At 47.4% G+C, this 12,107-nt stretch overlaps 1 protein-coding gene across 1 annotated transcript in view; it reads right to left on the bottom strand.

The window, feature by feature from the left end:
• ANKRD27 (ankyrin repeat domain 27) overlaps positions 1–12,107 on the bottom strand; it is a gene marked incomplete in the record, with an annotated part of 85,726 nt that overhangs the window by 36,501 nt on the left and 37,118 nt on the right. Inside the window, 10 exon segments of the mRNA XM_027768071.1 lie at positions 2,449–2,541; positions 5,856–5,988; positions 6,481–6,559; positions 8,007–8,128; positions 9,222–9,298; positions 9,387–9,452; positions 9,549–9,602; positions 9,690–9,749; positions 10,446–10,600; positions 11,401–11,557. Coding sequence (XP_027623872.1) covers positions 2,449–2,541; positions 5,856–5,988; positions 6,481–6,559; positions 8,007–8,128; positions 9,222–9,298; positions 9,387–9,452; positions 9,549–9,602; positions 9,690–9,749; positions 10,446–10,600; positions 11,401–11,557 — 996 coding nt within the window.

The following is a 12,107-nucleotide window of genomic DNA, read 5'->3' as shown; positions in this document are numbered from 1 at the left end:
CTGGCCCCTGAAATGATTTTCTGTTTGGGATTTGCTTCAAAATAATCTAGGGAAAATGGGTGGGGGTAGAAGTGAAACATGACTGGGTGAGTATATGGCCATTTGTTCATTATACTATTCTCTTTATTTTGTAAATGTTAGGAAATTTCCATAATTAAAAACAATAGGGCCAGGGACCAACAGATGGCATAATGGTTACATCACTGGACTCCCATGTAGTTGACCACAGTTTGAGTCCTGGATCCAGTGGCTTAAACTTACACCAGGCACATGTGCGTGTGTGCCCAAAATCTCGAGAGGAGAATGGAGGAAAAGGAATTGTGGCATGACCATCGCCTCTGGAGATGATTTCTTGTTTTCTGTCTTGGTCTCTGTCTCTCTGGCAAGCACACACACCCTACAGCAACAATCTGTCGCTTAAAAAAAGAAAAAACAATAGGACCAGTGGTTAAGGCAGCTGGATCTCCCATGGTCAACTGCACAGTTCAAGTCTTGGACTCAGTAGCTTGAGATTCACACTGAGCACATATGCATGCATGCCCAAAATCCCAAGAGGAAAATGAAGGAGATGGGATTGTGGCATGGCCATTCCCCCGAGGGGTGATTTCTCACTTACTTTCTCTCTCTCTCTCTCTCTCTCACTCTCACTCTCACTCTCTCACTCTCCCTCCAGCAAATGCATATATCCTACAGTAATTTTTTTTTTAAATGACAAAATTCTAAAAGTAATAGGAATCTGGCAGGGGAGGGGAGGCAATATATTTCTGAGCCTGGGTGTGGATTTTGACGTCTCACTAGAGACAGCCTCAGTGCTATTCTTCTTGTACTCTTACAGAAGAATTCCCCCTCGATTTAGGGGAACAAGGAAGCGCTGCAATTAGCAGAAGACCTCAGAGGGCTTACCCCCAGGATTTCTGGATGGGCTCCCTTTTAAAAGTAAGAGTGAAGGGCAAGCAAGTAGCACAGAGGTTGGGGTGGCTAGATTCTATGACCGACTGACTGCACAGTTCGAGCCCAAGACACAGCACCTTGAAAATCATGCCAGATACATGTGTGTGCATGCCCAAATAAAGGGCAGAAAACTGGGAAAGGGGTAGGTGGGATACAAAGGGAATGGAAGGAAGTGGAATGCAAAGAGAACAGCGGAGGAGGAATCGGAATGCAAAGTCTGTTGTTTTTGGATGTAAATCGTCTGAAGATGTGAAAATGACTGGCACCATATAATTTCTCTGATTTTTTGGGGGGGGGACCATCTGATAAACACATGTGACTTCCTTTAGCCCAAATCAGGGTATTGGGTATCAACAAACACCAGGAAAAATTGACAACAGGCAGATACTGCTTTCAGATGCAAATGCTTCTCAATAGCCCTGCTAAAAGCTTACAAAAGCGGGTTTCTGGGGACCAGCAGTTAGCGTAATGGCTATGTCGCCGGACTCCCACGTAGTCGACCATGTTTCGCGTCCCGGACCCGGTGGCTTAAAACTCATGCCAGGCACGTGTGCGTGCATGCCCAAGATCCCGAGAGGAGAATGGAGGAGAAGGGATTGCAGCGTGGCCATCCCCCCTGGTTCTCTCTGGGAAACCACACATCCCCTTATAAAAAAAAAAAAAAAAAAAAAAAAAACCCTTAAAAATTTTTTAAAACAATTTTGGGGACCAGCAGTTAGCGTAATGGCTATGTCGCTGGACTCCCACATAGTCGACCGCGGTTCGCGTCCCAGACCTGGTGGCTTAAAACTCACGCCGGGTGCGTGTGCATGCCCAAGATCCCGAGAGGAGAATGGAGGAGAAGGGATTGTGGCGTGACCATCCCCCCTGGGGGGGTGATTTATTTCTTTCTGTCTCTCTGTCTCTCTCTGTCTGTCTGGCGAGCACACACGCCCTATAGCAAAAACCTCTCCAAAAAAAAAAATTTTTTTTTTAAATTTTAAAGAGTGAACCTACTCCAGGTAGCCTAGGAATATCCGCAGGACCCCTAAGGAGGTCAGACCTCGCCCAGGCCTCACTGACTGCCTAGTGCACATCTCCCCAGCCTCCTAGTGATCAGTGAATAGCTGAGCAGGGCTCTGCCTATGTGTGCCAGGTGATCAAACCCCAGGAGACAGTCTCCGTGCTCCCAGCTCCACACACACACTCACTAACATCTGCCACACTGGCTCTCCTGAGCCCAGAAGTATGGCCTCTGTAGGGGCTCCAGAGGCAGCACCACTGAGCTGATTGTGAAGAACAAGGAGTATTTTGCTGAACTGAAAAGGAAGGCAGCTTAGGCAGAGGGCTCCAAGGCCCCGCATCCTCAGTGTGCTGGGCTGTGGCTACGCTGGACCACGCTGAGCACAGAGTGGACTTCAGCGTTCATCCATGCAGACTGCCCTATGGATTTCCCAGCGGCACCAAAAGCTGGAGCATTCCTCGCGCATCCTGCTCACAGCCGTCTCGGCGTCTTACCTTAAACAGGCAGTCGATGGGAGTTGAAGTCATCTGAGACAGTACACTCATTCTCTGCTTAAGGTACAGCCTGTCACCGAATCCCTCCGACTCCTGCAGGAAAAGCCAAACGGCCTCTTAGATCACACATCACGGGATGTCACCAGAGGTCCTTTGAAACAGAGGGCCAGCAGTGAAGCCGGCCACTTATCACAGAACGGGACCAGCAGTGGCTCTTCACCCTCTCATGCCTGGATCTGCTCACTGAGACAGAGAACAGATCGCCATCAGCAGGGAGAAGGGCTTCCTGGCGGTGGTAGCTTGACATCGTTCCCAGCAGGGATGAGGAAGAATGGCTGCCCACTGCCAACGTGTGCTTACGTGTGTGGCGTGTGGAATGTGCCACCTCCAAGTGTGGAATGTAGCGTGCACACTCCATTATCCTCCAGATGAACACTGGACCGTCCTGGCCTCCTCCCTCCTCAAACCTCCGTCCTAAAACCTGTGCAGCCCTATTCCCCGCATTTTATCAGGAGCCTAGAGACAGGAAATCCAGTTGACAGGCTGGTCTCTATTTCCCACTGTCAACCGAAAGAGAAGGAAGGGTCTGGCTTCTTGAACATACTTATTTTACAGATTATTTTGAAGTTTAAGCTATTCTAAGAGTATACATAGTTTGGTGGCCACTTTCAGGGCATACTGGGATTTCTTCTTCAAGTTTTTATCTGTTTGTTTGGTAGAGGGCATGTGCACTGATCAGAGAGAGGGACAAGAGAAAGCACCCCAAAAGGGGAACAGTCATAATGCAATTTCTTCTCTTCCACCTCTCTCCCTCCTTTTGGAATTTTGGGCACACATGCACATGCAACCAGATCGGGGGCCAGCAGGTGATGTAGTGATTAAGGTGACAGATTCCCACATGGCTGACTGTGGTTTGAGTTCCAAACTCAGAGGTTTGAAACACACCAGGTACATGTGTATGCATGCCCAAAATCCTGAGAAGAGGACAGAAGAAACTTCAGCGTGCCCATTGCCCCTGGTGGGAGCGTAGGGTGACTTCTCACTATCTTTATCTCTGTCTGTTTCTGTCTCTCCAGCAAGTACACACACCCTATAGCAAAAAAAAAAAGTCTTAAAAAAAGAAAAAGGTTCCGATCTTCATATTTCAGGTAAAGTAGACAAAAATTTAGAAGTGTATTGCTACTTTATGAAACCATTCTTTTAAGAATTTTTAATTATTTTTTAATTTGACCAGAGAGAGAAAGGGAAAGTGAGAAAGCAAGCTGCCAGATTTAGGACTTGAACCGTGGTCAGCCATGTGGGAGCCCAAAGCCTTAACCACCACACCACCTACCACCACCTGGTCTTTATGAAATCATTTCTACCGAGACACTCTGATACTCACCAGAGTCTCTGCAACTAAACCGTCTAATAACAAATTAACCTTCTAAAACAGAATCTTGTGAGAGATCAAGGGAATGTTTTCCCAGCTAGCTACTGCCAGGAGAACTCACCAAACCCTGAGAAAAACTGTGGGAGAAGGCTCTTCTCACAGTCCTGTAAGTTCTGACACAGAGATTCAGCTGAACACAGAACCAACAGCCCCTGCGGGAATGGGCCATTCCTGGGGTCCTCTGGCCAGCAGTGTCCTGCAAACCAGCTAACTTACTTAGAATGCTAATTTAGCAAATGAACACCAGAACCTCAGAATCAGAGCCACTTTTGCTCCCAGCTGCTCCGTGCTATATAAAGCTCTAACAATCTGCTTTACACGGTGATTTATAGCTGAGCAGCTTAGGGTCAGAGAAAGAGCAAAGACACGGTTCAGGTAAATCCGGGGCACTTTCCTCAAACTCTGGGTAACTAGCTGAAGGGCAGTGACGGAGACAGGCAGGTCTTCCAAGACTGAATCTTCGGGAAAGAACAAGCTATCAGAAGAGACGGTGTGTCAGCAAAGACCTACTCGGGACCAGGGTGAATACAATTTATATGAGGAGCCCAGTAAAGTGAGGAAGACCAGGAGGATGCAAAGCAGGAAAGGGAACAGATTCTTTCAAGATTCGGCTCCTCTTTTTTTCCACCTACAGAAGTAAAAGTCCCTTTGAGATTTCTATTCTCACATTTTTCTGGTCAGTATGTAGAAAAATAGACCAGCAATTGGTTTAAGAGGCCGGCACACAGGTGGCATGGTGGTTAAGGCACTGGACTCCCACATGGCCAACCACAGTTCAAGTGTTAGACCTTGAGGCTTGCTTTTTCACTTTCCTGCTCTTTCTCTATTTCTCTGGTCAAATTAAAAAATAGTAATGATAAATAAATCATTCTTCTTTAAAAAAAAAATTGATTACGATTCTCACAATTCACAGGCCACCGAGTGGCATGGTGGTTAAGGGGAATGGATCATGCATGGCCAACTGCATAGTTCAAGTTCTAGACCTGGCAGCTTGAAAAACACACCAAGTGTATGTGTATGCATACCCAAAACCCTGAACGGAGAAACAGAGTAGAAGGGATTGCCCTATGACCACTCCCCAGAAGGGGTGCTTTCTTTCTTTCTTTGTCTTTCTGGCATGTGCACCTGAGCCCTCTGGCAAATTTTTGTTTTGTTTTGTTCATATAGAAGGATTTTTGCTATAGCGCATGTGTACTCACTGGAGAAGCAGAGAAAGAGAGATAGAAAGCAAGAAATCACTCCCCTGGGGGCTGCAGGGGAGATGGCCACACCACAATCCCTTCTCCTCCATTCTCCTCTTGGGATTTTGGGTTTTTTTTCAGGTCCGGGGTGAATTTTAAGCCACCAGGTTCAGGACTCGAACCACGGTTGACTACATGGAGTCCAGTGACGTAACCAGTACACCATCTATCTACTGGCCTCAGCAATTTTTTAATTAAAATTTTAAAAAAAGATTCTCACAATTCACATAGAACAAAACTGCCTCTCCTAGTCAAAGTTTACCAACCAACCTACCAGGAAAACAACAACAAGACCACTGAGTCCTAAAATTGCAAACAATAGTAATACCATTACCTGGCTATCATGGTTTAACAAAAAAATCCAGGGACCAGCAATTAGCATAATGGCTATGTCTCTGGACTCCCATGTAGTTGACTGCGGTTCACCTCTAAAAAAAAAAAAAATCCAATTTGCTGAGTCTATCTGCCTCTTTTATCCACGTGCTTTCAAAGATGACAGGGATTAATAAAGCAGGACATTAATAATGTGAATCCCAAGGGGAACCGCCAACTACCATAATCAATTTGGAGCTTAGTGTTCAGGTTGCTGGGTGATTTTCAGGACTCAGAGCCCTCAAGGAGCTGAGGGCTCATTCTTGGGAAACCATTTAAGAATCACCCCATACTAACCCCAAACCTTACCAAAGCTGCCACGATACCCACAAAGAAAGAGCAGGGCAGGAAGGAGATCTTACGGGCGGTTTAACAGAGAGGCTTCCTTGACGAATATATTCGATCGCAGCTTCAACTGAGGTCAGGCAGTATCCCAATTCATCTTTTGCTGAGCTGCTAAATCTGAAGTTTTTGATGTAACTCAAATTTGCCATCCTAACAAAAGGAAGGAAAAATTTTATCATTGGATACCTAATTGACACCTCTGCAAAAACAACACTATTGGCTTGGGTGACTAATGAAATCCCTAGTGCTCAGGGAGCTACAGCAACTACCCGCTTATCTCTGTGTAGACTGTGTGCAGTTAGGAAAATAACAAACAGTACTTGCTACTTCCCTGAACTAGGCTAGTTTTCAGAGAGCTGATTACTGTAGAGTCCTGTGGGCTCTGGAACTAGAAAGAAGTGGGATCAGCTCCCTGCTCTGGCACTGACTGGCTGCGTGTTCCAGAACAAGAAACACGAGCTCTTGGGCCTGGCGTTCCCCACCTGGAAATGGAAGGACTGTCACCCCCTGCAGGATGAAGAGAGGAGGAGGCATAGTGCCTAGCTCATAAGAGGTGTGCAACTAAACGCAGCTTTTCCAAGAGTTATGTTAAACTGTCCCAGTGTGGTGCTGTCATTTTCAAAAGCTATCTTAAAAAGTTACCAATTAGGGATGTCCGTTTTCACAAGCAAATATAACAGGACGGAGAGCAGATCGTCGGCACACATGGTCTCCAAGTTAACTGCAAGGGGAAACATGTGCAAAGCCGTCATGAGACTCAAATCCACCAACAAGTTTATCGGCTCCCCCCGCCATCCACCCACAAAACCACACTCCAGTGAGATTATTCATCAGGGAGAAATGTAATTACACAAGCTCCTTCACAGTGTCCCAAACAGATGTCAGATTCAAGGGGGTGGGGAGGAACACCCAGCATCGGCAGAATATGCATAGAAGGAGGTAAGTCCAAGCAGACCACGCTGCGCACCCAGGAAGTGGTGACGATGTGCCCGGGGGCATCGCCGAAGGCCTCTCTCCCCTGAGCTCAAGTCCCTTCTATAGACACGGAGTCTAATGCCGCTTCGCTTTATTTTTTTTCATTTTGACATTTTAGGTAGTCCAGTCACACGTTTAGAAACTCAAAAAGAACAAACTGTGAATGGCACCCCCATCCCTACCACCCGGTCTTTTCCCAGAAGCGACTGTTGATGCTTCCCGGACTCTCTTCCAGACGTCTAGGAACTCACTGTCACAGACAAGGACACGCAGCCTGTGTAGCCATCCCCTTCTTTCCTTCTCTTTTTGAATTAGACGGGGTCTTGCTACGACAAGACCCTCCTGCCTCCCGCCTCAGGCTCCCTAGTAGCTGAGGCACACACCGCCACACCTGGCTTTCTAGGATGGGCTGGGAAGTGAACACGGGCCTCTCGTGTGGCCTCAGCCTGCAGAGTGGCAGCGTCCACCAGCGTGTCACTGCAGCTGCCCCCTCTTCTCTGATGTTGCTGAACTGTACCACTGACACTCACGTTTATTTCACTCGATATACTTTGAAGATGACCCCCTATCTCTATAGGGAGATCTTATTATTATTTTTTTAGCTCCTTATGTCCTTATACTAGAAAACATCAAACATATACAAAGTTAGGGAGAACAGTCTAACACTTGAGGGGCCCTCCCCACCCCTGGTAATAATCACCAGCTTGGCTCATTTTTGAGACCACTGCTTCGCCCTCAATATTTTTTTTTTCTTTTCTGGAGAGGTTTTTGCTATAGGCACATGCACTAGCCAGAAAGACAGAGAGAGACAGAGAGACAGAAAGCAAGAAATCACCCCCAGGGAGGATGGCCATGCTGCAATCCCTTCTCCTCCGTTCTCCTCTCAGGATCTTGGGCACGCACGCACACGCGCCCGGCGTGAGTTTAAGTCACTGGGTTCGGGACTCAAATTGTGGTCTACTACATGGGAGTCCAACGACATAGCCATTATGCTAACTGCTGGTCCCTCAATATTTTCATACCCTCAGAAGATAACTGCCCCATTTCTAAGCACCTACTCTTCAGAACAGACTCCAATGCTCAAACTGGAATACACTGCAGAATCCCAGCCCCATGTGTCCGGTCCCTGGGCAGGTTTTTCCATCTGGATATACACACCCAGCCCTGCGCCAGGCCCTTCCCCGAGCACGAACCTCTCCGGCTAGGAGACTGTGTAATTAGCTGCACCACCTTTCGCAAACAGATCAGCTTCTGCTGTGGGGAGGTGCATTTGTTCAGCTGAGCCAGTTCTCTCTTTGCACGAGGTATATTGAAGCTGTAAAATAAGTCAGAAAGTGACACCTTCAGACCGTGGTGAGAGGGCCCTTGATCTAGAAACATACTTTGGGTTATACATTCTGAGACGTAGTCTAACTCAAGTCAGTGACAGAACTTAACAGCCTTAAATCCCATTCAGGGGGTCGGCAGGTGGCGTGGTGGTTAAGGCACTGGACTCCCACCTGGCCGACCACAGTTCAGATCCCAGACCTGGTGGCTTGCTTTCTCACTTTCTCTCTCTCTCTCTCTCTGGTGAACAGAATAATGACAATGATGATGATGATGATGATAAATAAAACTAAGTGAAACTAATTCACTAGAGGATATAGAAATACAGTATATAGATGTAAATACCAGATACAGTATGTGTGCAAGAGGAGGTTCTGAGGAAGGACATTTACAAGAAAAATAGGGAGGCAAAGTATTGATGTCAGAGGGAGGTGTGGTATTGTCTGTTGAGGATGTTTTGTGGTTTTGTCAACTGTGTTGGGGAGAGATGTTCACTGTTGAAATATCCATTTTGTAAGTCAAATAATAATGTGATTGAATGTATAAAAGAAAATGAAATGAAAATTAAATAAAATAAATAAATAAATAAATAAATAAATAAATCTCATTCAGGTTGCACCAGAAATTTGGGGGGAAAAAAAATTCCTTAGCCCCAGGAGAAAATAGCCCAAAGAAGGGGCCCCGGGGATGGAATTTAAACATAAACACTTTAGACAGTTTTGTACTTTACAGGAACTTAAATTAATTCCATAGTAGGTGCCTCTATGACTGGGTTCCCTCAGGCAGGTGAGGCGAGATGTCCTGCATGCAGAACCCCCTGGTTGAGTCACGTGCCCACCTAGAGCCACCTGGACCAAGCCCCGTCCCTGCTGGTGCCCATCCAGCTGGCATGCTGGTGCACATGTGCAGGAGGGAACAGCTACAAAACAGTCATCCGTCAACCTCAGCAAATAACTGCGCTGTTTGTTAGTATGAACCACATTAAATCACGTGTCACCACTGCCACCAAGCGCCCCTACTTCAGGGAGGAGACAGCAGCCCAGCCTCCAATCACGCCAGGCTGCAGCAGTGCCAGCCCTTACCTGAACTCAGGTTTCACACCGATATCTTTCTGCTGAAGATCTTGAAGGCTCCTTGTGATTTTGTTAAAGGCAGCATCCTAACAACAGATTTCAATGAAGCTTCAAAATTTCTTACAAAGCATAGGATAAGGCTTCCGTCCTGGACGACAAGGACTGAGAACCTACCTCGCTTGCCTCCATGGTCCCCACATACTTAAAGATCAAGTCGTAAATATCATGATGGACGTACATCTGTGAAATCGACAGGTGCCAGCTCAGGGTGTGGGTGGGACCATGAGGACTGCCCCGCCCCCAGCCACTGTGCCCTCCTTCCCTCCCTTTCCTTACCTCTACCGCCTGCTTCATCAGGCTCATCTGGGCCTCCTGCTTGGCAAGCACTTTCTAGAGGAGGAGAGAAGTACAGTCAACGAACCTGGACTTGGATTTGTGCAAACTGCAATTTCCTGCTTAGAAAGCCCTGCCACGTACCAGGTGAGAGTCCCTCAGAAGGTGCTGGAGGCATTTGGTGTAGAGGGCATTCACTGAGTCCTGTGCAGCAGAGCAGAGAGAGACGGGCCGCTCTGATCACTGAAGACCACAGACTAAACAGATGACCGTTAACGCAGCCCGGAGCAAGGAAGACACTTCGCGAATATCTCTCCTGGGTGACAAGCTTAAGTGCTAATGCAAGCTTTATCAATTCAATTACATAACCGATTTCCAACTTTTTTCTTTAGGAATACACGCATTGAAAGTAGGGAGGAAAAATCCCCGTGGGGTTAACATAGATGATGAGAATATTTATTTTTATACTTCTTGATTTTCAAGTTTCTAAAGAGGCTTGTATTACCTTTTTTTTTTTTTTTTAATTTGCAAAAGGGTATGTGCTTACTAGAGAAAAGACAGAGGGAGGGAAAGGAAGAAACCTCCTCTGCTTTGGGGCATGGTCATGCCATAACCCTTTCTCCTCCATCTCCCTCCTGTCAGGGTTCTAGGCATGCGTACGCACATGCCTGGCATGTGTAAGCCACTGGGTCTAGGACTCAAACCGTGGAGTAGGCCATGTGGTTTTTAGCCGCCTTAACTACCATGCTACCGGCTGGCTCATGGCCTATACCCTCTAACTATTCCATAGTTAGAGAGAAGCATTTAAGCACAACTTCCAGCAAAGGACACTGAAGGGATCCTGGTGCTCTGAACTGGCCGGGATGGGCATGCCAGGCACGGCAGGACACAGCTACTGACTATGTGGTGACGGAGGCTCTTTCTTTCACATTCGCGGAATGTTCGGTGGAATGAGGCGATGTTCCGGTCAAATCTCTCAGAGTGTCTTCCCAAAAACTCCCTCACATCTTCAATGGTTTTCAGGGAAAAGGGATCTGAAGGTGCTGAAGGCTCTTCTGAAAAAGAGACAGAGGGTCGACGAAGGCTTTGCTGTTTCCTGAAAGTGGAAATGCCATTTCCTTTGTCCAGCTCCCTTAGGACCTAGGGACCCCTCCCTTAGGACCTAGGGATCCACCTTCCAGGCAAAGAGGGAGAGGAGGAATGTCCCTTCTAGAAGATACTGTCAATGAGCAGCCCAGATACAGCCACCCTGTGGCTGCTGGGGACCAGAGAACCTGGTCCACTGGAGGCCAATCCCTGGAACAAAACCCAGACTATCTGGGACTATCGGCATGAGACTCAGGGGAAGACACCTGTTTCCTACCAGAAGCGCCTCAGGGTGCATTTAGCACAGTATGTGCTGACTCAGTTTCCTGGGGCAGCTGAAGATTTATTATTCACTAAAAATAATGGGATCTCTGAGGCACGACGGTGGGGGTGGGAGAGTCCCACACTCTAAGAGCAAGCCCAGAGCTGAGACCCAGAGACAAGGCCAGGGCTACCGTGTTGTACAACTCAGGGGCTGACGATCACATCCCAGGTGTATCACAGGCACACTGAGGCTTATGAAAACGGCGCCTCCTGGAATTGTGCAGTATCCAACCTGTGCAGCTGTACACAGCAGCCCCAGCACAACTCCTTAGCTCAAGATGATGCAGATTAAGTTTTAGGGAGAAGTATGGTCAATACTTATGCAGGTTTCTCATGGGCTCTTGAATATTCGAGAATATGATTAACCTAGCAACAGCTGTGTCAGGAGGAGGCTTGGCCAACACGTTTCTCCACGTCGGGAGAAGGTGGTTTTCTCCCAGCATACCTGTACTCTCTCTCTTTTCCAAAGGATGGGCTATGCACAGGAGGCTGAAACTCTCTTCTTTCTCATTGTAGAAAGTTTCTTCAAAGAGAATGGGCACTGAGAGAAGGCAGGCAAAACCAGCTCCTAATTTAATCCTGTTTCCTTGTATGAAGACGTCCTGGAACAAGAAAGCCATCGATGTGCCAGCAGCTGGCAGCAACCCGAGACCCATCTGCCCGCCCCCCCCACACACCACTTAACAGACCCCCAAGCTGTCACTCTAGCATCACTTTGCTGGGGCACCGAGAGTGTCTAGTCTCCGATGTGTTCTCCTCATCGCTAAGATGTTCTTTCCTCTTTGTTTCCCTTGTAAGTGGCTACAGAGCACCTAGATCCTTTTTGAATGTTGCAACAGAAAAAGCGTGAAGCTATTTCTTAGAGTAGGAGAAATCTTGTAGCATTTAAAGAAAGAAAAATAAGAAAGGTCTCCTATCTGCGTAAGAGATCAAAGTGATCCATGTTGTCACATGGATGGGGCTGAATGCCACAGTCCTCTCTATGGCTCGCCAGCGTGGCTGCTCCAGGCCCACTCTGGCCGTGGCAGGGTGCCCAGGGCAGACCAGCCATGATAGGTCTGACCCCTCTGCTCTCTTTGTAGATGTGGCATCTGGAAGAGAGCAAGTTAAACTCACAAGGGACTGACGGCTTTGATGAGCAGACTTTCAGCA

The sequence above is a fragment of the Tupaia chinensis genome, unplaced genomic scaffold, assembly GCF_000334495.1.
Source record: "Tupaia chinensis unplaced genomic scaffold, TupChi_1.0 Scaffold145396_1, whole genome shotgun sequence".
NCBI classification, from domain to species: domain Eukaryota; kingdom Metazoa; phylum Chordata; class Mammalia; order Scandentia; family Tupaiidae; genus Tupaia; species Tupaia belangeri.
This window is presented reverse-complemented; position numbering and strand designations above follow the sequence as displayed.